A 26,039-nucleotide genomic window follows, 5' to 3' on the forward strand; every position below is an offset into this window, starting at 1 on the left:
CTCCATCAAAAGTGATAGTTTCTTTAGTTCATCAAATCTCTATTCACTGCAAAAACATTATTGTCCTTGTGGTTTGTGCTTTATGATTGCTTTTATGGAGACAATGAAAAGGCAAACTATACAGGTGGAAACTTAAATTGACTTTATATCGCTAAGGTTTACCATCTTCAAAAATAGCATGCTAGATTAATGCATTTCTGATTTCAGGGTGCTTTTATTAAAAAAAATGGTCTTCCCTGCACACAATAATTCTATCAGACAATGGGCCATGGAAGAAAACATTGTGTGTGATTTATTTCTGGGGGCTTTGAAGAACAAAAAGAATATTTTCTTACTAATGTGTCTGAAATATCAGATAAAATATGGTCCCAATATGCTAAGGTATGTTTCAGTGATAGACTTTTTCCCCTTTCAATGTGTTTGTTGTAGGATCTAAGGGAGGAATGTGTAAAGTTGAAAACACGAGTGTTCGATTTGGAACAACAGAACCGAACGTTAAGTATCCTGTTCCAGCAGCGACTCAGGCCAGCCTCCGACCTGCTCCTCCAGGTATGTGTTTTTGTGGAAAACAATCTTTGCTACTGAAATGCTATTGACAAGAAGTTACTTAGGTTCAAAAGGTATTACTATCTCCATGGGAAAACCATATTGTGTCATTTAAATTTAATGTCTTTCAAATTTCTAACTTTTTAAAGCTACATTTAAGGAAATGCATCAACAAATAATAAATGGTGAAAGGAACAATCAGAAGGCGTCCTCTAGTAAATTAAACAAAATCATGGAATGGAGTCAGGAAGTAATTGACTACTTGGGGGACCGGTATTAGTGTTCTTGTATTCTGTAATAAACAAGGAGGAGTTTTATGTAATGCCTGTGATTTTTCTCCTCTCTCTCTCTCATTCCTCCTCATAATACAAGACTCCCTATATTCTACTTCAGCATTTTACAGATTCTCTTTGTCTAAATGCTCCCACCAAACTCTTCCATTGCTTACTTTTATAGCATGTAAAGTCATACAAAGAAGTCCAACTGTTACTATTATCCAAGGAGAGCTCTCCCTATTCCCACCTGTTGCTGGTGGGAGTGGGCTTCTTACAATGTCACAAGAAGAAGAATTTTATGAGACTCGCGGTCATGGATGAGATATTGTAGAAAGCTTCATTTCTGTAGGGTAAACCCCTGAGTTTCCAAGGTTCCATTTCCCTTCACCGGCCAAAGAGGAAGTCCAGCTGTGTCTTTAGCAGAGGTAGGATTAAAGCTATTGCTCCGAGTTCCCATTCCATGTTGGGGAACAATCCAGGCCAGCATCAGGCTAGCTTAGATTGTTTCCAGTTGCAGTCCATCAGTCCATTGCATGTGGGGTCTGTGGCCATGGGCCTTGCAACTTCCAGGAACACAGGCAAATGCAAGAGAGCCACAATAGCCAAGAGAGTGAGCTCCTTTGTCTGGAAGATTATGTAATCCCAAATTTTGACAGGCTTGCATTGGCCCCACCCCTTCATCACTGTGGACGCATCCATCTTTCCTTTGTTGGACCCTTTCCCCCAGTGATTTATAGGAAATGGACCTGTGATTGCCTGGGGAGTGTGAAATTGCAGCTTCCTGGTGAAGCTGCCCAGATGGCCATGCTTATAATGTCTGGCCTTTCCCAGCCCCAGCACCAAAATGTCCCAAGAGATTTAGAAATCCTCTAGTTCAGAGGCTGGGCAAGTTTCCAGTGGCCTTTTCAAGCCCTCACTTAATTCTTGCTTCACCCAAACTAAATGCATCTCTGACCTTTTGTCCTTTCCTATCCTATATAATAAAAGCCTAATATGCAAATCGACCAAACAGTGGAACGACCTGTCGGCAGGGGCAGGGCTGTTGAGCGTGTGGTGCCAGGCCAGTCAAGGTGGGTGCTAGTGGGCAGACGGAGGGGATGGCAGTCAGGGGGCAGCAGTGACTGGCAGTGGTGGAGGGGCAATTGGGGAGTGGGGCCAGCTGCTTGCCATCCTGCGTGTCCCCCGATCAATTGGCCTGTGGGTTGCCTCCTGCAGAGGGAGGCCAGACTGTGGCTTAGACCCACTTTCCTGGAGGAGTGGGCCTAAGCCATCAGTCGGACATCCCTCAGGGGCTCCTGGTCTGTGAGAGGGTGCAGGCCAGGCTGAGGGATTCCCCCACCCCCTGAGTGCACAAATTTTCGTGCACCAGGCCTCTAGTTATTAATAACTAGCTAATTACAAAGGTATCAAAACTATCGGCTGATTTTGACAAATTTCTCAAGAATATATTTGACTGCAGGAAAACACATGAATTAGCAAAAGGGCCTGGAGGGCTGATCTTTGCTGTTTGCTTTTTTTTTTAACCCTATTAATATGCATATTTGCTCAAACAAGTTCCATGTGCCTTGCTCAGAGCATTCTGAGTCTTGGCTATCAAAGAGTATGTGAAGTTTCACAGGGGCAAGGTACATTAATTTACAAAGAATAACCCCCCAGCTGCCTGGCCTAATTGTCTGAAAGAAAGAATAAAGACAGGGGTATCCTCTAAATTATCCTGTCCAGCACTATAGACACTAGTCACATGGCACTGTTGAAATTGAAAGTAAACTAAATGAAATTCCTATGTCAAACTAGCCATATTTCAAGTGTTGAAAAGCTACATTTGGTCAGTGGCTTTTATAGGACATCTCCATCATCTTAAGAAAATTCTACAGGACAGCACTTTTCCATACGATTGAGTCAGTGTTGCTAATTTACCCTCTGAACTTTGGCATAAACATCTTTGCTGGACTTCTCAGGAAAATGATTAAAAAATTGCAATTCATTTTAGAGAAAGAAAGATGTTCAATAAAGCTGAGCATCAAATGTAACCCCCACCCCCCAAATTAAAATAAAACACTCTCTGAATTGTAAAATAGATCTCATCTCTTAAATCAATTTCCTCTCTTCTTTCTCTGTTAGAGCATAATTCATAATTTATGGCTCAAAATTGTGTGGAAAAAAATCGTTATCTCTTTGGTTTCCTAGTCCAGACTACAATAAATGTTGGTCATAGAAAATCTTGCATCTGTAAAAACTTGTATTTCTTTTCCTCTCTCATAATCAAGATCCTATTTTATAATTATTTTTAACAGCTCTTGCATGTTCATGAATTTTTCTGTTTTTCCTGTTTTAACTTGAAGCTTTTGTATTCCCTGTTTCTGAGTTATGATGGTTTGTTTAGACAGTCAAGACAAGTGCTGTAGATATTTAAGCTTTTTCATTGGCCAACACAAATTTCTTACATCCATATCCAAATGGCAGGGAAAGGTATGTATGCTCACAAAAGAACTCGGTGTTTATTCATTGGTTGTTTTCAGTCCACACACTCCATATTCCTCCCCAAGAAATCCTCACTTCCAGGAGCCATTCTAATGTACAGGATGGGCTGTTACTAGTTCTGTGAGGAAGAATGATAAACAGTGTGGTGCCTGCCCTCTCATACCATACAGCTCACAGTCATAGACAATATAGCTGGCTTTTCAGGTGGTCTGTTTAGTATTTGACTCATGACTATTTTCTGGTGGCACAAATACATATGGAACACTGGCCAAGGGAAAAACAGCCAGAGCTTGCTTTGTGCCTATGAAAGCTCTGTCATTACCTGTTGAATGGAATTATGAATAAATGACACAAATTTATTCTATAGGTTGGGGAGCTATTTTGCATGCCCCAAAGAGAACGTTATGCCTCCACCTCTCCTTCTGTATTTTCTTATTTAATGTGGATGCTTCGGAATTGTGCTGCATGCAGACCAACCAGGTCTGCCTGAGGGTGTGGCTGGTGGATATGGCAAATTCACCACTGTGCCTGGTCCCAAATATTATAGACCATATAGCTTCTGTCCACAGACTGAAGAGGTTTCTAAGTCATTTTCTGCAAATGTGAGACAACTGCATTAGTGGTCACCGGCTGTATACAGCCTAATGGTCCTCCATAATCCAATGTAGCCACCTACAGAGAAACATAGACAGAAGATGGTGAACGAAACCATTGTGAGTTTAGTAGATACATTGTAAATGGTGGAAAAGAAAATAATTTATAAGCATCATATTTTTTGTCCCTAAAAAATACAGAAAAATAGATTGCATGGATATTATTAGGCAACTCTTGTAGGAAGAAGAAAAAGGGATAGTTCTAAAGATCAGTTGACAGATTCTGAGAAACTTACAAAGGGAACTAACCAGGTCCATGAGGGGAAAGGAAAAGAGCCTAACCTGAAAATTAAAATCCTTAGAATGGCAATAAGCTTCTCTGTTGATTCCAATTTTCAGAATGATATCTCTGGGACTGTGTTTAGTAACAAATCTGATTAAGAGGGCCCTTTATATGGAAATCAATAATTTAAGCTAAATTCTAAAGAATAGAGAAGCCAGAATCCCAAAGGAAATCTTTTTATAATGATCTTAATGGTACTGGAATCTCTCACTAAATTTATTTGAACCTACTGGCTAGATGAACCAATACTCACAACTTCCTCTTATAAATCATATAATTGTGTGGGTTTTTCCAAAGTAAGTGTATTTACTGCTCTTACAAGTTGAGTTGAATGTTCACTGTGAATGGATTGTATTTGTAACTCAGTATGTTTATGCCAGTAGTACATGTCATGGTAATTATGTATTTTAACTACTATGTAAATCAATGAAATATAATGTGAAAAGAACTATTTCTATAAAACAAAGTTGAGTGCTTCAAAAGTAGCTGGAAGGCCAGTCACTAAAAATAAATGTTCACGATCAAATGAAATATAGGTGTCTAACGGTAAAACAAAATGGGAAACAGGAAATACTGTGTTATGTATAGAGGTATTCTACATGCAAATTGCCTCCCACGTGCCTTCAAATTCTTGTTCTACTGTTAAGAAAACCAAAAACTAGAAATCAGACACAATGCTTAAAGCATGTGTCTGATGCAAAAAACAAACAAACAAACAAAAAAACACACACAATTATTGGAGGACTCTAATATTAGGATCTTTAGGCAAAGAAGCATATTTGGCCTTATCAAATGCTATTTAATAAATGAATTGTGCTTATCACCTATCAGATACTATTCTGTAATCTCTACAGTGTTCGCCCATCTGATCTCCATTAAGATTCTATGAGGTAGGAACTATCACTGTACCCATTTTACAATGGGGACATGGGCACAGGGAAGCTAAGTCACCAGCTGGTAATTGACAGAGAGGGGATTTAAATCCATGGTCAGGCTCAAGTTCTTCCCTTTACCTCCTTTCTGCATGCCCTCTGCATGAAACACGGACGGGCAGGGGGGACCTTTCTCAGATTCTGCACTGACATTTTGATTAACTGGCCCACCTGTGCTCAAGTCAGATCAGGGGGTCTGCAGCACAGTCGTAATAAGGAGCCTGCCATGTTCACACATGTCTGAAAGGCTCTTGATGTGTGGCACCCAAGGACGTCCCCTCCTGTGTGTCCTGCTTTTGTCTTGTTTTGGATACCTGTGTTATCATTACCTTGATAGGACATCGTTTTCGTATTTCCTGCCTAACTCACTTTTTTCTTTTTCTTTTTATCTGATATATCAAAGAGTCCTGGTACCCATATCCTTAGGCCAAGATAAAAAGAAAACAATGTTATAATGTAGATTATTCACACCAACAGTTGAAAATGTGACAGCTTAGAACCAAAGTGTAAAAACTTGCTGTCACTTCTTAGCGTGCTGGCTTTTTGTTTGCTGGTGGTTTGTTTTGTATTATTTTAGATGAGATGAGAAGATTTGAAAAGCCTACTGGTGCTTCTGATTATTTTTTCCTACACCCAGTCTTCATTTTCAGAGAACAAATCTGTCTTATTTGGCCACATGACACACTTCCCGCTCCATCTGTCCTCAAGCACCAATCCTGCCGCCACCTCTCAGGGGCCTCCCAGGTCAGTGTGGTTCCCCCTTAACTTCCCCCTGCGAAGCTCCTGTGTAACTTATGACCCGTGCCACACAATTAAGCAGCTCCTGGTCCAGTATGGAATCATGGAACCTTCATCTGTCATGGTGGAGGTCCTGCAGGGCAACCCCTGGCACTAGGGATTTCATGTTACCTTTTCATTTCGCCTTGAGGGCAAGAACGGTGAATGGGGGCTTTTGACCCTTCACAGGTGTTACCACTGTTCATAACACATATTCAGTGTCTACTTGTTGATGGCTTAGTACTTACATACTTGCTTTTTTAAATTTAATTTTCTGTGTTGGGAGATATTTCTTTTCTTTTTGTTTGACTTTGTATGCAACAATCTCATTACCTTCATGCTTTTTCTGTCAGTTTTGAAGTATAATTGACATGCAACATTGTGTATGTTTAAGGTATACCACATAATGATTTGATATATGTACATATATTGATTACCACAATAAGTTTAGTTCACATCCAGCACCTCACATAGTTACAATTTTTTTCTTGTGATGAGAGCTTTTATGATCTACTCTCTTAGATTTAAAATATACAGCATGATATTGTTAACTGTAGTCACCGTGTTGTACATTATATCTCCAGAACTAATTTATGCTATAAATGGAAGTCGATACCTTCGATCAACTTTGTCAGTTTCCCTGACCCCCACTATCACATGCCTCTGGCTACCACCAATCTATTCTCTGCTTCTAGGAGTTTGTTTTGTGTAGATTCTACATATAAGTGAGATCATATAATAATCACATTTCTCTCTCTGACTTATTCTACTTAGCATTATATATACAGTATATTATAATTTATTTTGTCAATTCACCCATTTATGGATACTTAGATTGTTTCCATGTCCTGGCTATCCTATATAATAAAGATCTAATATGCTAATTAGACCGAACAGCAGAACCACCATCCAGACGACCTTCCAGACGAAGCTGGGGCTATGAGGGCTGGCCGGGGTGGTGAGGGGCTGCAAGGGGCTGCGAGGGCAGAGCCCCTTGCACATATTTTGTGCATCAGGCCTCTAATTGTAAATAATGCTGCAATAAATATGGAGGCACAGAATATATCTCTCCTTTGAGGTAGTCATATTATTTTATTTCCAAGTGGAATTGCTGGATCACGGTAGTTCTATTGTAAGTTTTTGAGGGACCTCCAGACATGTGTTCCACAGTGGTTGCACCAATTTACATTCACACCTAGTGTTCAGGAGGGTTTCTTTTCTCCACATCATCGCTAACACTTATATCGATTGTAATTTTTATGATAGCCATTTTAACAGGTGTGAGGTGATGTTTCGTTGTGGTTTTGATTTGAATTTCCCTGATAATTACTGATGTTGAGCATCTTTTCATATGTCTGTTGGCCATCTGTATGTCCTCTTTGAAGAAATGTCTATTCAGGTCATCTGCCTATTTTTTAATGGGACTGTTTTTTGATATTGAATTGTATGAATTTCTTATACTAGTATGTTTTGGATATTAATACCTTATCAGATGTGTGGTCTCCCATGCAGTGGGTTGCCTTTTTTAAAAAATATATTTTTATTAATTTCAGAGAGGAAGTGAGAGGGAGAAAGATAGAAACATCAATGATGAGAGAGAATCATTGATCAGCTGTCTCCTGCATGCCCCACACTGAGGATGGAGCCCACAACCCAGGCCTGTGCCCTAACCTGAAATGAAACTGTGACCTCCTGGTTCATAGGTCAATGCTCAACCACTGAGCCATGCCAGTTGGGCAGTAGGTTACCTTTTATTTTGTTGATGGTTCCCTTAGCTGTGCAAATGCTTTTTAGTCTTAGGTATTCTCTTTGGTTTATTTTTTTTAAATATGTTGCTTGTGCCTTAGGTATCATATCCAAGAAATGATTGCCAATACCCATGACAAGGAGTTTTTTTTCTCTATTTATTTTAGGAGTTGCATGTTTTCAGGTTTTATGTTTAAGTCTTCAAGCTATTTTGAGTTAATTCTTGCTAGTGGTGTAAAATAGTGGTTTCGTTTCATTCTTTTACATGTGAATATACAATTTTCCAAACATCTTTTATTGAAGAGACTGTCTTTTCTCCATTCAGTATTCTAGTCCAATATTAGTTGGCCATATGTGTCTGTGTTTATTTCTGCACTCTTGATTCTATTCCAATGGTCAATGTGTTTGTTTTTATGCCAGTACCATACTGTTTTGATTACTATAGCCTTGTAATAAGTTCAAAATAAAGAAGTATGATGCCTCCAGCTTTGTTCTTTTTCAGGATTGCTTTGACTATTCAAGTATTTTGTGGTTTTAAATAAATTTTAGGATTGTTTTCTAATTCAGTAAAATATGTTATCGATAAAGATTGCATTGAGTCTGTAGATTGATTTGGGTGGTGTGAACATGTTAACATTAGCTCTTTCACTTCATGAACATAAGATATCTTTCCATTTATCTGTGTCAGTTTCAGTTTCTTTCATCAGTGTCTTACAGTTTTCAACGTAAAAATCTTTTACCTCCTTGGTTACAATTATTCAAATTATTTATTCTATTGTAAATGGGATTGCTTACTTTATTATTTTTCAGATTATTTGTCAGTTTATGGAAATGCTAGTTATATTTTTATGTTGTTTTTGTATCCTGCAACTGTACTGAATTCATGATTAGATCAAATAGCCTGGTGAAGTGCTTAGGATTTCTATATATATTAAATTATGTTATTTACTGCTTTCTTTCAAAATTGGATTCTATTTTTTTTTTACTTGCCTGATTGCTCTAGCTAGGACTTTCAGTACTATGTTGAATATAAGTAGTCTTGTTCCTGATCTTAGAAGAAAAGCTTCTATCTTTTCACCGTTGTGTATGATGTTACCTGTGGGCTCATCATAAATGGCCTTCATTATGTTGAGCTATAGTTCTTCTATACACAATATTTAAGAGTTTTATCATAAATATGTACATTTTGTCAAATGCTTTTTCTACATCTTTTGAGGTGATTATATGATTTTTATCTTTTACTAGAGGCTTGGTGCACACAATTCGTACATGGGGGCGGGGGGTGGGGGGATGTCCCTCAGTCCGGCCTATGCCCTTGGGGGATGTCCAACTTCCAGTTCAGGGGATCAGGCCTAAACCAGCAGTCAGACATTCCTCTTACAATCCAGGATGCTGCATGCACCAGTGACCATACTTTTCATACAGGTGAAAGGCATCTTGCTGTTGTAGGGGCAGCTACATTTTTGTGCCCTGATTATAAAAAGTAGTACATAAAATGATCCTTCTGAGGCAATAGTACCATTTTCCCCATCATATCGGTGGAAAAACTGAAGCAGAAAGAAGTTAAGTAATTGGCTTTGTCACACAGTTGTAAGTGTCAGAATCAGGGCTGACCACAAAATGTGCAAACCAGAGTCCATGCATATCATCGCTGCATCATCCTGTTTTTTCTGTGTTAGCGTAGCCTTGCCAGGTTTTAATTTTTAAATATAGCGTAGGGTCCCTAGACCTGCCAGCAATCAGGGCCAATCTGTGGGACAACCGGCAGGCAGGGTGATTGGGGGCCCCCCACTGGCACCTGCCTTGGCTGGCAGCCTGGTACTGTTCACTGGCCTGCCCTGCTCCCCAATCACCACCCACCCCTCAATTGCCGCCTCTGGTCGCCTCCCTCTCAGGGCGAGGGGTGGGGAAGGGGGGTGCAGACGCTCAAAGCAAGAGTTGTTCAAATCCACTTTCCATATAGATTCTCTGTCTGATCATTATTGAGAGTGGGGTATTAATGTCTCCAACTATTATTGTATTACTATTTATTTCTCCTGTTACTTCTATCACTATTTGATTTTAAGTGCCCCAATGTTGGGTGCATAACTATTTACATTTGTCATATATTCTTGATAGATTGACCCTTTATCGTTATTTAATGACTTTCTTTATCTCTTGGTCATTTTTAGCTTGAAGTCTATTTTGTCTAAGTGTAGCTACCCATTTGCTTAAAATGTCTTTTTTTTATTCCTTTACTCTCAGACTGTGTGTCTTTAAAGCTAACATGAGTGTCTTTTAAGCAGCAAAGCATTAGATTATTTAAAATACATCCAGTCATTCTGTGTCTTTGGTTTGAAGAATTTAATCCATTTATATTTAAAGTAATTATTGGTAGGTGAGGACTTATGCCATTATGCTCATTGTTTTCTGGTTGTGTTGTAGATCCTTTGTTCTTTGCCTCTTATCTTACAGTTTTCTTTTGTGATTTGATGACATTTTGTAGCAGTACGTTTACTTGTTAATCATAATCTTTTGAGTAACTACTACAGGCTTTTCCTTTGTGGTTACTATGAGGCTTTCACATCTTATATTTATAATATCCTTGTCAGAGCACAGCTCCTTCTCTGCTAGTGGTTGTATCCCCACAGATGCAGTGGATTAAGACATGAGAAGTCGTAGGCATATAAAAAGAGACGTTATTGTAGACCAAGTAGCCATTGCTAACAAGGAGCCATCAGACAAAACAGTTCTTCAAAGTAGCCCCACAAAGTAGCTTCACACTGGCTGGTCAGTTGCACATCTTTATATAAATTCAGACAAGAGAGGCTCTTGCCAAATAGTGACATCAGTATTTGGGTTATAGAAAGGTATTCCTGTGCAGTGCCTTCAGGGAAACTGCTGTGTCATTGCCTTTGCACCTGTATCTGGCAAACTGGCCTTGAACATCCGGTGTACTCTGATTAGGGTTCCCATAATCCTATTTTAAGATGACAACTTAACTTTAGTAGCATATGTAAACTTTACATTTTGTGTCTCCTTCCTCACATTTTAGGTTATTGATATTATAATTTTATAAAATTTTATACTGTGTATTCAATAATAAATTATTATAATCAATAGGGGCCTGGTGCATGAAAATTCATGCACTGGAGGGGGGGGTCCCTCAGCCCGGCCTGCCCCCTCTCACAGTCCAGGAGCCCTCAGGGGCAGGAGGTAACCTGGCAATCAGGGGAAGGTGATGCCTCCATCACACCTCTGCTGCTGCCACTGCCAGTAGTGCAAGCCTTGGCCATCCCTGGTTACATGAGCCTCGGGCGGCTGACATCCAAGGCTTGCCTGCACCTCAGGCCAGCCCTGGGAGGCTGGAGGGCTAAGGGAACTGGGGGACTCCTGAGGCAGGCACATGGAGTGGCTGAACCTGTTTAGGGACGGACCTGGCCATGCCACGCACCTGCTAACCTGGCAAGGCTGAGGGGACTGGGCGTGCCATCTTGTGGCTGTGGGCACTGCCATCTTTGAGGGTGGGGTAGTCAATTAGCATGTTCCCTCCTTATTGGCTGTGGGCAGTGGCGCCATCTTGTGAGGGAGTGAAAGTCAATTAGCATATTCCCTCTTTATTAGATAGGATAGTTTTTTTAATACTTTAAAGTTAAACTATAATTGTAAGTGAACCATACACCACCATCTACACTAATAAAAGAGAAAAATGGTAATTGGCGTACGGCGCTACACTTTTCATTGGTTAATCAGGGCTATATGCAAATTAACTGCCAACTAAGATTGGCAGTTAACTGCCAACAAGATGGCGGTTAATTTGCATATGTAGGCACAATGCAGGGAGGCGAAAGGGAAAGCAGGAAGAAGCCCCCTGCCACTGACAGTGATCAGAAACCCAGGGGGGAGCTAAGAGCTGGAGGGCAGGGCAAAGGCGGCCCTGGGGCCACCTTTGCCCTGCCCCCCAGCCATGATCGGAGAATCAGGCGCCTTTGCCGCCCTGGACAGTGATAGCAGGAAGTAGGGGTGGAGCCGGCGATGGAGCTGGGCATGGTCGAAGCAGGCAGTCCCAGGAGCTAGGGGTCCCTTGCCTGGGCCTAAAGCGAAGCCCACGATCGCGGGGCCGCTGCAGCTGCGGGTCCCCGCTGCCTGGACCAGACGCCTCAGCCAGAGGTGTACTGCAGGGGCAGAGGCGGAGCCCGCGCGATCGCGGCGCCCCCTGCTGCCACTGCAGGTCCCCGCTGCCTGGGCCAGATGCCTAGGCCAGAGGCGTTAGGCCTGGGCAGGGGCGGAGCCTGCAACCGCGGGGAGCTGGGGGTCCCCTGCCCAGGCCTGACACCTCTGCCGGAGGCCTCAGGCCTGGTCAAGGGGCCGATCCGATGATTGGTGATCAGAGGGTGATGAGGGTCAACTCCTCTGGCCGAGGCATCAGGCCTGGGCGGGGGGCAGGGGGTCCCCTGCCCAGGCCTGAAGCCTGGGTCAGAGGCATCAGGCTTGGGCAGGGGGTGGAGCAAGCGATCAGAGGGAGATGGGGGTCCCCTGCCCAGGCATGATTCCTGGGCCAGAGGCCTCAGGCCTGGGCGGGGGCCAGAGCCAGTGATCGGGAGGAGATGGGGGTCCCCTGTCCAAACCTGACACCTCTGGCGGAGGCGTCAGGCCTGGGCAAGGGGCCGATCAGGCGATCGGAGGGTGATAGGGGTTTATGCCTCTGGCCGAGGCATCAGGCCTGGGCAAGGGGCAGAGCCAGCAATCGGAGGGGTCTGGGGGTCCCCTGCCCAGGCCTGATGCCTGGGCCAGAGGCATCAGGCCTGGGCTGGGGGCAGAACCAGTGATGGGGGGAAATGAGGGTCCCCTGCCCAGGCCTGACGCCTCTGTCAGAGGCGTCAGGCCTGGGCAAGGGGCCGATCCTGCGATTGGAGGGTGATGGGGGTCAACGCCTGAGGGCTCCCAGTATGTGAGAGGGGGCAGGCTGGGCTGAGGGACACTCCCCCGCCCCCCACACCCAGTGCACGAATTTCGTGCACCAGGCCCCTAGTTATAAGATAATCTAACTTTGACTCTATATTTACTATTACCAGTGAGTTTTATATGTACACTTATATGTTTTTATCATATTAATAAGCATTTTTTAATTCCATATAGAAGAATTCCCTGTAGCATTTCTTGTAAAGCGATCTAGTGGTAATGAACTCCCTTAACTTTTGTCTGTTCAGGAATGTCAATCTCTCCTCATTTCTGGTATTCCTGGTTGTGCATTTAAACAAAACTTTAAAGTCTTCCAGACTTTATACATTTGTTTCAGCAAAGATAATTCTTCATCATAATGTATATTATTTCTTTTGATTGTGTATCACAAGTCCCATCGGCTTTCTTTACTCGTTCTCATTCTTTTTTTTTTCTTTTTGCTCCAAAGATTGGATAACCTCAAATGACCTATCTTCTAATTTACTGACTCATTCTTCTGCTTGGTCGAGTCTAATGTGAAGTTCTCTATTGAATTCTTCAGTTTAGTCACTGAATAATTTCTGTTGAATGTTTTTTCTTGTTGTTGTTGAGCTTCTCATTTTGTTCTAATTTTATTTAGTTGCCTGTTTATGTATTCTTGTAGTTATCTAAACTTCTATAAGAGTATTTTTCAGACTTCTTGGTCAGACAGTTGTCTATTTCATTAGGGTCAATTATTGAGCTTTTTTTAGTTTCTTTTGATAGTTTTGATAATCATGTTTACCTGATTCTTCATGAGCCTTGATTCTTTGTGTTGCTATCTGCACATTTGAGTAAGCAGCTTCTTCTTCCAGACATTACATATTCATTCCACGGAGGCTGTCCTCCTCCAGTAGCTCAGCTAGAGGCTCTGGACCACTCGCCTGGAAGCATCGTTGGGCAAGTGGAACTTGCCATCATGGTCTCTGTCTGGGAAAGGCCACTGCCTGAGATCTGAGTATGGGGGGGTGCCACCAGTTGGGAACAGTTGAGTAGGACTGCTGGCTTGGTTCCTTGCCCAAGCAGAGCAGTGGGAAGGGATTCACAGGTGCCCAGATTGATTGGTCAGTCTTCCCAGTTAGGTGCCATACTCACCCATTGGGTGAGACTGCAAATTTGCTTCTTTCTCTGGGCAGGGCCATAGAGCAGGCACCATAGCCAAGACGGCTCCCTGCCTGGGAACCAGAATCAGGCACAGCTGTCCACTGAGCTCTATGTTCAGACAATAAGCCAAGACCACTGACTCAACCCAGTAGATGGGAAGAGCCACTAGCCAGATTCTTTGCTTGCAGCTATAGAGTGGGCCACACAGCCTCCTGGGTGCTCTGGTCAGGAGAGATAGAGCTACACTCATCAGTAGACAGGGCCAGGATCCCATTTCCCTGCCCAGCTGGTGCAACAGAGGAGGCCTAAGGCCAGAAAAGCTTGCTGGCTGGGGACTTGAATCAGGCAAAACTGTGCACTGAGTTTCCTAGTCCATGTGGCCACCAACTGGGCTCTGTAGATGGACAGAGTGCTGGGGCTGACCAAAAGACCCTGAGCAATGGATGAATGGATTACTCCGACACAACACTTGCTATGAAAGAGAGGGCTAAGGGACTGCCTGGCTAAAAGAATGAGACAGCCTCGATCGCCTGCCTAGTTAGGCTTTTATTGTAACAGCTATTTGAGATAAAGTTTATCTTCTAGATCAGCGGTTCTCAACCTGTGGGTCACGGCCCCTTTGGCGGTTGAATGACCCTTTCACAGGGGTCACCTAAGACCACCCTGCATATCAGATATTTACATTACGATTCATAACAGTAGCAACATTACAGTTATGAAGTAGCAATGAAAATAATTTTATGGTTGGGTCACAACATGAGGAACTGGATTTAAAGGGCCGGAAGGTTGAGAACCACTGTTCTAGATATAATCAGTAGGATAAGTAATCTTGGGAGGGCACATGTGTTTGCAGTGTCCTTTAGGCAAGGACACCTAAAGATTAAGCATAAGGATTCCAGTAAACACCCGGAGGTCTGCACATGCACAGACTTGTTTGGAAAGGTCAGGAATAATTAGGGGTGCCACCTTCGGCACTCCCCTAAGTCAGAATTCCGATAAACAGGGTAGGCAGCCTTCCACACACTTCCGTTTTCTCAGAATGCCCCCCTTTACAAACTTTCCAACCAAGTCTCATGCTTCCCCACAGACAGGGCTGTTGGCTAGGCTCTCTGATCAAGAGCAGCTATAAGCTACACAGCTTTCTGGATTCTCAGGCTAGGCTTCCTAGTCAGGTGAGGTTAGGCACTATTCCAACAGTAGGCAGAGCTAAGGATTTGTTTCCTGGCCCATGCAGGGAGGCAAACTGGTGCCAAAACCAACATGGCTCATTTTCTGGGGACCCAAATCAGGTGGAACTGTGCATCAAGTAACCTGGCCAGATGGAGTCACCAGCTTGGCTCTGTAGAGGGGACAGCCATTACCTAGAATCTCTGCTCTGGTGCTGTTGGAAGGAGAAACTTGGTCTGCCCAGATCCAGGTTCCAGTTGCTGCCCCCTTCTCTATCCCAGTGCGATGGCCAATATCAAGCCCCCGAGAGTCTCCCTGCAGTCCCCATGGCACAGGACCCATGTGGACCTCCTAGGACAGTGGTCGGCAAACTCATTAGTCAACAGAGCCAAATATCAACAGTACAACGATTGACATTTCTTTTGAGAGCCAAATTTTTAAAAATTAAACTATATAGTAGGTACATTGTTATTAACTTAATTAGGGTACTCCTAAGGCTTAGGAAGAGCCACACTCAAGGGACCAAAGAGCTGCATGTGGCTCGCCAGCCGCAGTTTGCCAACCATGGTCCTAGGAAGTGACCTGCAGTGCTGGAGAAGCTGAGTGTCTGCCTTGGGCTCTTTTCCCCCTTAGAGAAACCATAGGCCCTGTGGGCCCTCTCACTGTGATACTGTGCCACCCTGAGGAAGGGGTGACAGGGTCAGTGTTGCTGTTCCTGTCACCCTCCTGATGTCATTCTTTCTGGTCTCTGTGATCCCATCCCGAATCCTGGGATTTTCACAGTGAGATCTTACTTATGGGTAGTTGCAAGTTGGTCCTTTTGTGAGGGGGACTGAAATCGGAAATGACCTGAGTCACCATCTTAATGATGACACCATTAAGGTAAATATTTCTTATTGCAGTAAGATTATAATCTTCGTTTGAAGACCATGCCTTTTTCTGTTCACTTATGTGTAGTTTTTTAATCAATCCCCTGTTCTATGTGCCCAATTCATATTTTCATTCCTTTTACTTCTGAAAAGTGGATCTTAGCCCTGTACACTCTTTGCCACCTTAGAGCTTGCCATTTCATAATGAACACAGCCACATAAAACTACCTAGAACTGATCAATTAAACAACCAACATGAAGGCATCTTCTTTAGGGTAGGCGGTTACTCAGATAAATTGGAAAATATAAACCATATTCAACATCTTTAAATGCATATATTTTGCTTTTTAAAAGGTCTACACCTCTGCCTTTGGGGTATTTTCAAAATATAAACAGTTGAAGTGAGATGAAAATAAAAAATCATTAAGAGTTCACTGGAACTCTTAATCTGGCAAGCAATAAAAGAGTAGGTGAGAGAGTGAGGATCATGTGAGGGATGGGGCAATGCTGTGAGTTTTAGTGATGGAAAGTTTCCCTTCTGATTGATCTGTGCCTCCCTGGAGCCACAAGCTAAGGAGTTGAGAGAAGAGCCAAGAAAATGCACCCAAGTTTAGGGCAGCTCCCTGACTCCTCACACTGCTAGGGTGTAGGTTTGCCTTAAAGTTTCTGAAATGAATGAGCTTGACCCTGGGCTGCTATGTGCCAGCCGTGGAGGTAGCCCCAGCCGTGCCCTGTAGACCTGGTGTCTCATTCAGAAGGACGCTGAGCAGCAGGAGGAGCAGGGAGTGAAGTCTCCATGTGCTGAGTGACACCAGGCTGGGAGGGCGGGGGCTCCCTGGCAGTTCTGTGTCATCCTGCAGGATCATGGCACCTGCCCGACATGGGAACACATGGGGAATGTGCAGCAGGGATCCTCACTCCTGCAATAAGCACTGGAAAGGACAGTAACCTGTCTGCGGCACAGGAAGTAGCCTCTCTCAGAGGGCGGGGAACATTCTGAAAGGTCACGGGACTCTTGCAGGGCAGGGCTTTCAATGATAAAATGCCCTGAATGAGGCTGGTTTGGGATCAAGTGAGAGCAGAAAAGGTGTGACAGAATCTCCAGGGTTATGGCAAGTCATGGTTTCCCGTCCATAGAGTACCCTCCACGGCCTCCTTTTTCTTTGTTTCTGGACACAAATCCTTTACTCTTACCAATTAGAAATGCCTTCACTCACAGAGCACAGCCTGGGTTTTCCTTTAACTATTCCATTCCGTGTGCTGTTTCTTGGTTCAGAATGGACTCCACTCCCACCACCCACCCCTGCTACTCCTCTTCATGCAGTTAGCACATTTGGAGCACTGGGATTCAGTGGTGAGTGCATTTCCACAGAAACTGTGGTTTGCAAGTGCCCTGGGGGACAGAGGGATGTGCTCATGAGATGCTGTAGGGGCAGCGTAGGGAGGGGCCAGCCATGCTGGGTCAGGAGGTTGGGGAAGGGCTAATAGAGGAACTAAGGCCTCAGTGTGAGTCTAGGCACGTTAACAGGAGTTTATCAGGTGGGCAGGGGAAGAATCAATGCAAGTCAGAAGAAATAGCCTGTGCGGAGATGCGGAGGCATGAGAAAGCCTCTCTCCTCCTTGCAGTCGTATTTCTAAATCCATATGCTTTGAAAGTTCTGCTGGAGTAAAAACACCCGTCCTCAACCTCCTACCCACACCGTGCTCCCTGGGTCTCGGCCTGTATTGTGTGTCATTTAGTAAGTGTGCTAGTTTTTTTTTTCATGCCTGCTTCTTCTCTTTTTCCTTCCCTCCCCTCCCCTTCTCTCCCCTCCCCTTCCTTCCCCTCCCCTCCCCTTCCCTGGCAGACTTTGAAATATTGTTTAGATAAGCCGAGAGGACCAGAGGAACTTATCTCTCTGTTTTAATGAACCACAGTTTGTTGTTGTTTGTTTGGTTTTGCTTCAGTTTTTGTTTTATCTCTTCTTGTTGCCAGTGAGACCTCAGATGTGGTTCCATCTTGAAATTTTCCATTCCCTGTAGCGGTAGAGAATAGTGTTATAGAGATACCCTTCAGCTGAGGGACTGATATTTCCGCATTGTTTCATGGGGGTGAGTTTTTAACTCTCCAATGCCAACCCCATACCCAAACTCTGAGTTACTTAATGGGAGACACCTTTCTTCCTGTTCTTTGTTTCCTCCCAAAACTAGATGTTTCCCAAATAGGTATCAATTGCTTTGGGAAGGAAGAACAAATATGTATGGAAATAGAACTCTAGCATAACTTAACAAAGCAACACATCAATACAGCCTGAGCCCTAGTGAGCAAGATGTGTGTAGGAGGTTGAGGAGTGGGTGTTTTTATTCCAGGAGGACTTTCAAGAGCTCATGGCTGGCTTTGCATAAACCATCCTCGCACCCATATCAATGAAAAGTCTCATGACCAACTTCGCCAACTGAATGCTTAAGGGGCTGAACCAGAAGAAGGAATAAGCAAAGTGGACTCTGCTCTGCTGCCAGCTGTGCCCCTCGAAATGCTGGTGAGGTTAGATATTTTAAGAAACTGGAAGTGCAGACTTTTGTATACAACTTCACAACTGTTAAAGGTTGGCACCCGATTCCAACTATTTTATGACACTGGGGAAGCCCAGTAAAATATCTGTGGGTCAGATCTGGCCTGCACCCTGCTTTTCCACCTTTGTTCTAGTGATGGTGGATTGACTTTAAAATATGGGACATGCTCTCAGAACGCCTGGGCATCAGGCTTCACAGTCATATTCATGGTGGAGCCAGGATGTATTGCTGTATTCATTGTTTTAGCAAAAATTCATTGAACACCTACTGAGGACCAGACCTTGCCGTGTCATAAGGAGACACAATATGAAGAAACAATTGTGCAGTCGGGTAGTAAATGGAACAGAAATATTTACCAGCAGCGGTTCTCAGAGGAAAGAGCAATGAACACTATGTGAGGTGTCAGGGAAGCTTTTCAGAGGCGGTAACAGCTAATCTGGACCCGGAGGGATGAATAGGAGTTTTTAGGATAACAAGTTTCTAAAAAAGCAATTTGTGGACTACTTTCTGATTTATATGTAGATCAACCCCAGGTCCTGGCTTTAATCACAACTATAAAATCATAAAATTGATTTAACCTGATTTGATCTTGGTTGGCCTTCCCAGTTCCTTCCAACAATATCAGATTAACTCACTGAGCTCTGCAGGAAAGCTGAAGCCAGCGAGGAGAGCCGCATGGGTTGCATTCTCTGTGGCTGTGACCTTCAACAGCTCCTTCCAGGTTCTTATCTGGGGAGGAATCTAGTTAAGCTGAATCAAGAAAACTGATGAAAAATGAACACCCTAAGTCTGTCTAAGATTTGTTTTAAGGATTTTAACATTAAATGGAGGTTCAAAACCTGAACATAAATCAATATTATATTGAAATACACTAGGGGATTGAAATGTAAATTCAGGAATGCACCTTATAGCATGCAACATTCAGGCTGAATATTTTTTCATATTTCAAGCACATAAGAAAACTTGATAATCCTGGATTTAGTGAATTTCATGCAATAACTGTTTATCATAGTAACCTTAAAAGCTCCCCTAGTAAAAATTGTTATTAAGTATTACACTTTCTGAGTTTGGATAAATGTGAGGATTTGGAGATGCAAGAGACAGAGCGCACTGGGAAAGGCAGGGCGATGCTTACCTGGGGTTGAGTGTGCAGATGGAGGGTTAATTTCTTGGCCCTGGAAGCCCTGGACTGTCCGTTGCTATCAGTGGATGTCACACCAGGGAAATCTTATTCTGAGCGTGAAAAGATTTAGTAAGCCTCACTCTGACATGAAAGACCAGTGTTTCCAGGAGTGAGAAGCAGTTGTCTGTGTGTCTTTGTTCTCCCACCTCTCTTACCCTGAGGGGGCGCTGTCAGAGACTGCCCTGACTACCCGGGAGGGGGCCACTTTCTGGAAAGGCTGTGACTGGCAACCTGCCCCCTTATCTAGAGACTTCGGGGCAATCTCCAGCCACCAGGCTGCACTGAGGAAGAATATTGTTGAGTCTTGGCTGCACAGGCAAGGGAAATAGGGGAAGACAGGTTGTCACCAAGGAAGCGCATAGAAGCATCCGGAGTCTCTTATCAGAACCCACCCAGAGCGGGCTGAGCCTCCATGGGGAGAGAACGTGGCAGGTCTAAAGCTCAGTGCAGCCTGCGATGGTCAGACGCTGGACACCAATGGGATTTGGCCTTCAGCTGTGCCCACCCAGCTGCCACTGCTAGAAATGTGCCAGCACTGGGCTCCCAGCTGTTCCCAGCCAGATTGGGGGATGGAAATGACTCTCCCCAGGGCAAGATGTTCTCCTAGCCTGATGCTCAGATATAGAGATTGGGAGCCTGGCTTCCCCAGAACAGTTGGGACTGGCTTGAAGGACAAAAAGATATCCCCTTCACCCACCTACCACCACTGCTATATATATACACACACACAGGCCCTAGAAAACCCTGAGGCAATCTTCAGACAAGTAAGGTGGTAGAGCATCTTTGTGAGGTTGGGAAACCAGGGAGATGTCACCAAGTCTCTTGTGCATAAAGCCATCCTATATAATAAAAGCCTAATATGCTAAGTGTCTGGTCATTTGGTCAGCCTTCAACCAATCAAAGTGTAATATGCTAATGATATGCTAAGGCTGCTCAACCACTTGCTATGATGTAAACTGAACACCAAGGGGCAGACACTCCAACCCATAGGTTAGCTTGCTGCTGGGTCGGGCTGATGGGGACTGAGATGGCTGGATGTGCCCTGGAGCCCTCCTGTGGTCCCTCCCCAGCTGGCCAACCTCCCTCATCCCTCCCTGGCCCCAATCCTGCACCAGTAGGGTCCTTTGGCCTGGCCTGGGCCCTCTCGCAATCCAGGCTGGGGGACCCCCCCGTCCCCCAAGTGCATGAATTTTGTGCACCGGGCCTCTAGTCTTCTTATGATCATGTTGTAGCAGCCTTTAATGCAATTTGTATCCCTTACCAGGGTCAGTTTTTATTAATCACTGTCAGCCTCATGTCTCAAAATTAAGAACATAATGTTTTTTTTTCTCCAAAATCTTGGAAGTCAGACCCTTCACCTGCATGGAGGCCCACTGGGATGAGGCTGTAGATCGGGTCCCTACTGATTCCCTGGCCACACAAACACTGCCTTCTGCCTTATCCTGTGGCTGATAAATCTCTACCTTGGCATATGGCACAGGTAGGAGGATGAAGGACCAAGAGAGAACTTACCTATAAAGTAATGCGAAGTAAAAGGAGCAGTGTGTGTGTGGGGGGGGGGGGTTTCATTAGAGAAGTAGGCCATGCAGATCTGTCACCTTATGGTGTGCTGTGTAGAGGCTGCAAGGTGCATTTCTAAAACTGTGTAGGGGGAAGGCCAGCCATGGTCAAAACTAGAGTTTTCCAAATAGATATCTGTAGTTACATTAATAATAAAGCTTTGAGGCCGTACCTCATTAGCAGACAGATCTCATCTCGCTGAATCTATCCTATAAGCCCCTAGTGTTATTGCTTTTTTACAAATGGGAAAGTGAAATTTCTGGAGACCACTGCCTCTTCTTAGCCAGGGTTCTTCTCCTGGTCCCGAGACCAGTGGGTCCGAAGTACCCACTGCCTGCCTATGGCCTTATCTTCAACTGTCATTTTCTCTCCTTCCTCCAGGGCTGTGCAAGGGAAGGACATTGCAAGCTTTCAGCACATCAGCCAATTAAGAGGCGTTTAACAGTCTGTTTGGACTTGGCAACGGGCTACACTTTGAACAAATCAAGTTAAATACACTTGGGAGGTGTCCTAATAATCTGAGTTGTGGACAACACATTGTGGGGATAACTGATATCTCCTTGACTACGGACAATGAATCTAATAACCTAGTCACGTGATCAAATCACTTTCCCTAGAACATGTTTATGCCAGGAAATGACAGTCAGAATATTCCAAGATCATGTGATTTATGTTCCTGGTCTCCCGATGCTCAGATGGGTTCACACCTAGTGCAACGTTACACATTACGCAGTCTGTTAGAGCAGACTGAACCCAGGCATCCTGACTCCCAGCGTCTTGCCTTTCCCACCACACTCTGGGGCCATACATTTGAAATTTACCTGAATTCAGGAAGAGGGATGAGAAAAGTTTTTTCAGCCCAATGGGCAGCTTTGGGAAATGATTTAGGTGGAATGGACTGACTAGAAACATCCAAATTCAAGGAGGCACATTGTGGAGAACCAGAAAGGCAGGAGGGAAGAGAAATCATGTCTACCGAGACCCGAGTTGTCTTGGTTCAAATCCCCGCTTCACTGCAGTGTGGTTGGCTGACCTTGGTTGGGCAGGTTCCTGAAACTCAGCTGTCCATCTGGACAAATAAAGGAATGGGAACGAGTCTAACACACCACGCACATCGATGCTCAGGGTGGAAGCTGGACAAATGCTGCAATTCCTCCTCTCTCTTCCAGCGGGGAGGGGCCTGCAGCTGGCTGGCAGGGAGCAGGGACATTGCAAAAGTGATCTGTTTGCTTAGCAAGAATATTCTTGAAAAACTGGTTGAGGAAATGAGGTATTAGGCCCAAATAGACTATATTAAATCAGTTTCTCTTCACTATCGACTTTTTTTGTTGTTTTTGGATTTTCCTGGGAGTTTATATTTCTGAGGAGTCTCTGGGGATATTTAGCTCTAAGTAGATCCTTGCAGGCTTTTAGTTCAGTGACTCAGAGTGAATGATTAAGCAAGAATATGTGGTGTGTGAGATCCGCTGGCATTGGATGGGTTGCAGGCACCCACCCTGAATTCAGCTCTCTCTCTAATCTGGCTGTTACTTTCAAGGGAAGGGGACTTGGCTGGATCACAGAATTCTTTTTGTTGTTGTTAATCCTCACCAAAGGATATTTTTCCATTGATCTTTTAGAGAGAGTGGAAGAGAGAGGAAAAAAACAGAGAGAAACATCCATGTGAGAGAAATACATTGATTGGTTACCTCCTGCATGCATCCTGACCAGGGCTGGGGGCGCAGAGAAGCCTGCAACCAAGGAACATGCCCTTGATTGAACCCGGGACCCTTAGGTCCATAGCCTGATGCTGTATCCTCTTAGCCAAGCCCAATCACAGAATCCTTTGAGAAGCTGAGCAAGGCGTAGGGTCTCTCCCCACACACAGAAAGCAATTTTCTTATAACCGCAACATGTTCAGTGACCCTGCAAAGCCTATCTATTAACTTTCTTAATTAAGAAATGAACCCTAAGAAAAGATTTAATCCATGATGATGAACTGCACCATCACTTTCCTTTCACCTTTCATTCATTCACCTGTCCTGGACACTTTCCATTTTATACCCTTCTTTCATTCAGACCTGTTCTGAAACCTTACCAAATATGCTAGATGCCCCCAACTGTTCACCTTAATAAATTAAAAGTAGAAGCCCCCCTAAACAACAGAATTATTTTCAGCTTTTCCTTTATATGATTGCTCTTTCCTCCCAAGTACTAAATATTGAATTGGAGAGAAAAAGGAATAAAGGATTATGTCACAGGAATCATATTGCATAATAGGTATATTCAAGGCAATTTTAATGTGATGAAAATCAGAATTTTAAAATGGAACGTGTTGTGCATTTTTATATGAGATGCATGCATATATTTTCCAATAAGTCTTGCTCATTTTTCATTGTTATCTTTGACGTTGTTCAAGGCAGGCATTGAGGTCCTTGAATTAACCTAAAGATCTCAGAATAATACAACAGCAAAATACCATTAGCATTAGTGCTGCAGCAGAATTTGTCATAAAAACAAGGGAATCTGAAATGAAAGAGATAATCTGCAAGCCAATGCTTTCAATGCAGTATGATCTCCTCATTACAATGTGATGCCCATGGCAAAAAGAAAAATAACTCACTGTTAATTCCACATCAAAGCAGATGTGAGCTGCACGTGTGCCCCTTGTGCAGCTCGATGGATTAGCACGATTGATTGCTCGCTGAGCTTCCAGACTGTTTATTTTAGTAGCTAAATTGTGCCGCTGTTCTCTGGCCAGGCTGCTGAAACACCGAGGGTCCACAGGACATATTATTCATCTGGGACCCTTCAGAAGCAGTTCCCTGAGATACCTTCGCCCTGGCCCTAATTAAGAGGGACCATTCAACCTATTCTACCAATGGTCCTGACGTGTTCTGGAGCATGTTTGCATTATCGAACATCCACCTCAAAAGATTCCCTTGTTCCCGTTCCCAGTCAGTGCAGCATAACCCCCAGCTCCCCAGCCACAGCCAGCCACTGATCTGCTTTCTGTCACTGTGGATTAGTGGTGCCTTTCAAGAGTTTAATATAAATGGAATCCTGTAATGCATACTCTTTTGTGTCTGGCTTACTTTGCTTAGCATGTGTTTGATACCCATCCATGTAGCTGCGTGTATAGGAAGTTTTTCCACGAGGACTTTAGGTTTGTTGATTAGTGATTGGATGTCATGAGTTCTTCCTCAAAGGCATTCACAGAAAATCTGTAGTTAGTCGATGGCCAGCTTTTTGATTGCAGATGCATTTATCTCCGTGAATAGTTAAAAATGTTCCCAAAGCTTGTAGTTATACAGTGGTGCCAAGCGGGAGGATGTGTGTGTGTGGTCTTTAACTAGATTTTAAGGAACATAGATAAATAGAAGAGTTAGAACAAGAGCTCTGGAGTTAAATATATCTGGGTTTCAATTCAGTCTATGCTGCTCACTATTGTCATGACCTTGGACAAGTCAGTTCATCTCTCAAGCTCTGATACCTCCTCTGTGAAAAGAAAATAAAACCCATATTTATTTCTTGGTGGTTGTGTGTATGTTTTAGAGTTAAGTGAGTTAGCATATATGAAGTACCATGTATTAAATTTGCCAATAATAGCTTCTTAATTATATCACTTCTTTATAATTTTTTGCCCAATATTTTTACACTTCTTTGCTTCTCTCACAATACTTAGAGCACTTTTTTGGCTTAATAATTTTTCATTGGCTTTTATTTTCAAGCATTTTGATAATTGCCTTCAGTCATTTTTGCTGTACTTGTATACTGTTACACTGTAAATAGGATCAATTTTCTCCTTTTTAAAATTATATAATCAAAAACCAACAGTATTTGCATGGCATGAAAAAACTGTTACATTTCCACATACATTCATAAAATACTGTACAAACCCATGAGAAACTAAAATGGGTAAAGCTGTGTGGAGAAGCATACACAGTTGTAAAAGAGGTACAGTAAAGCCGCTGCTATGCCTGTTGTGTTAGAAATCGTAATAACCATTATCAAAGCCAGTCCAGTTCTGCAAGGGCTACTACACTGTGTGACCTTAGACAGGTCACATGAATTCTGTAGGTCTCAGTAGGTAAAATGAGGGATTTGGCAAGGAACCAGGAGTCCTTTCTGTTATAGTTTGCTTAAACCTAATATGTAAGATATAAATGAATAACAGAAACCTTTAATAAGAAAAGAAGGAACGAAATGAATAAGCGGAACTATATATCTATGAAAAGAAAAAAAATCAACGTTATAAAAATGTTAATTCTCCTAGAGCCAATTTAAAATGTAATGCATTTCAATCAAAAGCCAACAGAGTTTTTATAGAACTTGCCAAGCTGATTATGCAACATACCTGAGAAGTTAGAAGTGGTCTCCAATAGCCAAGGTAACTTTGAAAATGAAGAACTCCACAGAAGTCTGGGGTGGAAAAATCATCCTATGATACTTCAGAATATACTAAAAAACTGTAGTAATTAGAACAATGTGGGTTGAACCAAGAAGTCTTAGATAAATTAAATGATGGAAGAGAAGTCCAAAAACAGGCCTATGATTAAGTGGGAATTTCTTTTATGATAAAAGCAGTAATGAGGAATAATGAACTATGCATAAATGATTGGAGGATAGTTGGCAATTCATTTGAAAACAATAATAATAATAATAATAATAATAATAATAATAATAATAATAATTAGAGCCTTACCTCACCACAAAGAAATACATTTTACATGGGTTAGTATCATAAATGTACAAAAACTATATAAATAGTAAGAAAATACAAAAGACTACTTTTTTAATCTCAGTGTGTTTGATGTTTTCTTAAACAATACATAAAACTAAGACATCATAAAGAAAAGGAATGTTAAATTTTATTCCCTCAAAATTAAAAAATTTTGTTGACCATATATCCCATAAACGTAGGCAAAGGTAAATAACAGACTGAGAGAAACACTTTAACATATGTAACAGC

The 26,039-nt window shown here is 43.0% G+C and overlaps 1 protein-coding gene across 10 annotated transcripts in view; it reads left to right on the top strand.

Moving 5' to 3' along the window:
• Nucleotides 1-26,039, top strand: part of NCKAP5 (NCK associated protein 5) — a 941,160-nt gene that overhangs the window by 739,665 nt on the left and 175,456 nt on the right. For all 10 annotated transcript variants that reach the window (XM_059704629.1, XM_059704625.1, XM_059704622.1 and 7 more), the window contains one exon: nt 430-549. In XM_059704629.1, the coding sequence (XP_059560612.1) occupies nt 430-549 (120 nt within the window). The remainder of the gene's footprint in view (nt 1-429; nt 550-26,039) is intronic.

This window comes from Myotis daubentonii, chromosome 7, assembly GCF_963259705.1.
Source record: "Myotis daubentonii chromosome 7, mMyoDau2.1, whole genome shotgun sequence".
NCBI lineage: Eukaryota > Metazoa > Chordata > Mammalia > Chiroptera > Vespertilionidae > Myotis > Myotis daubentonii.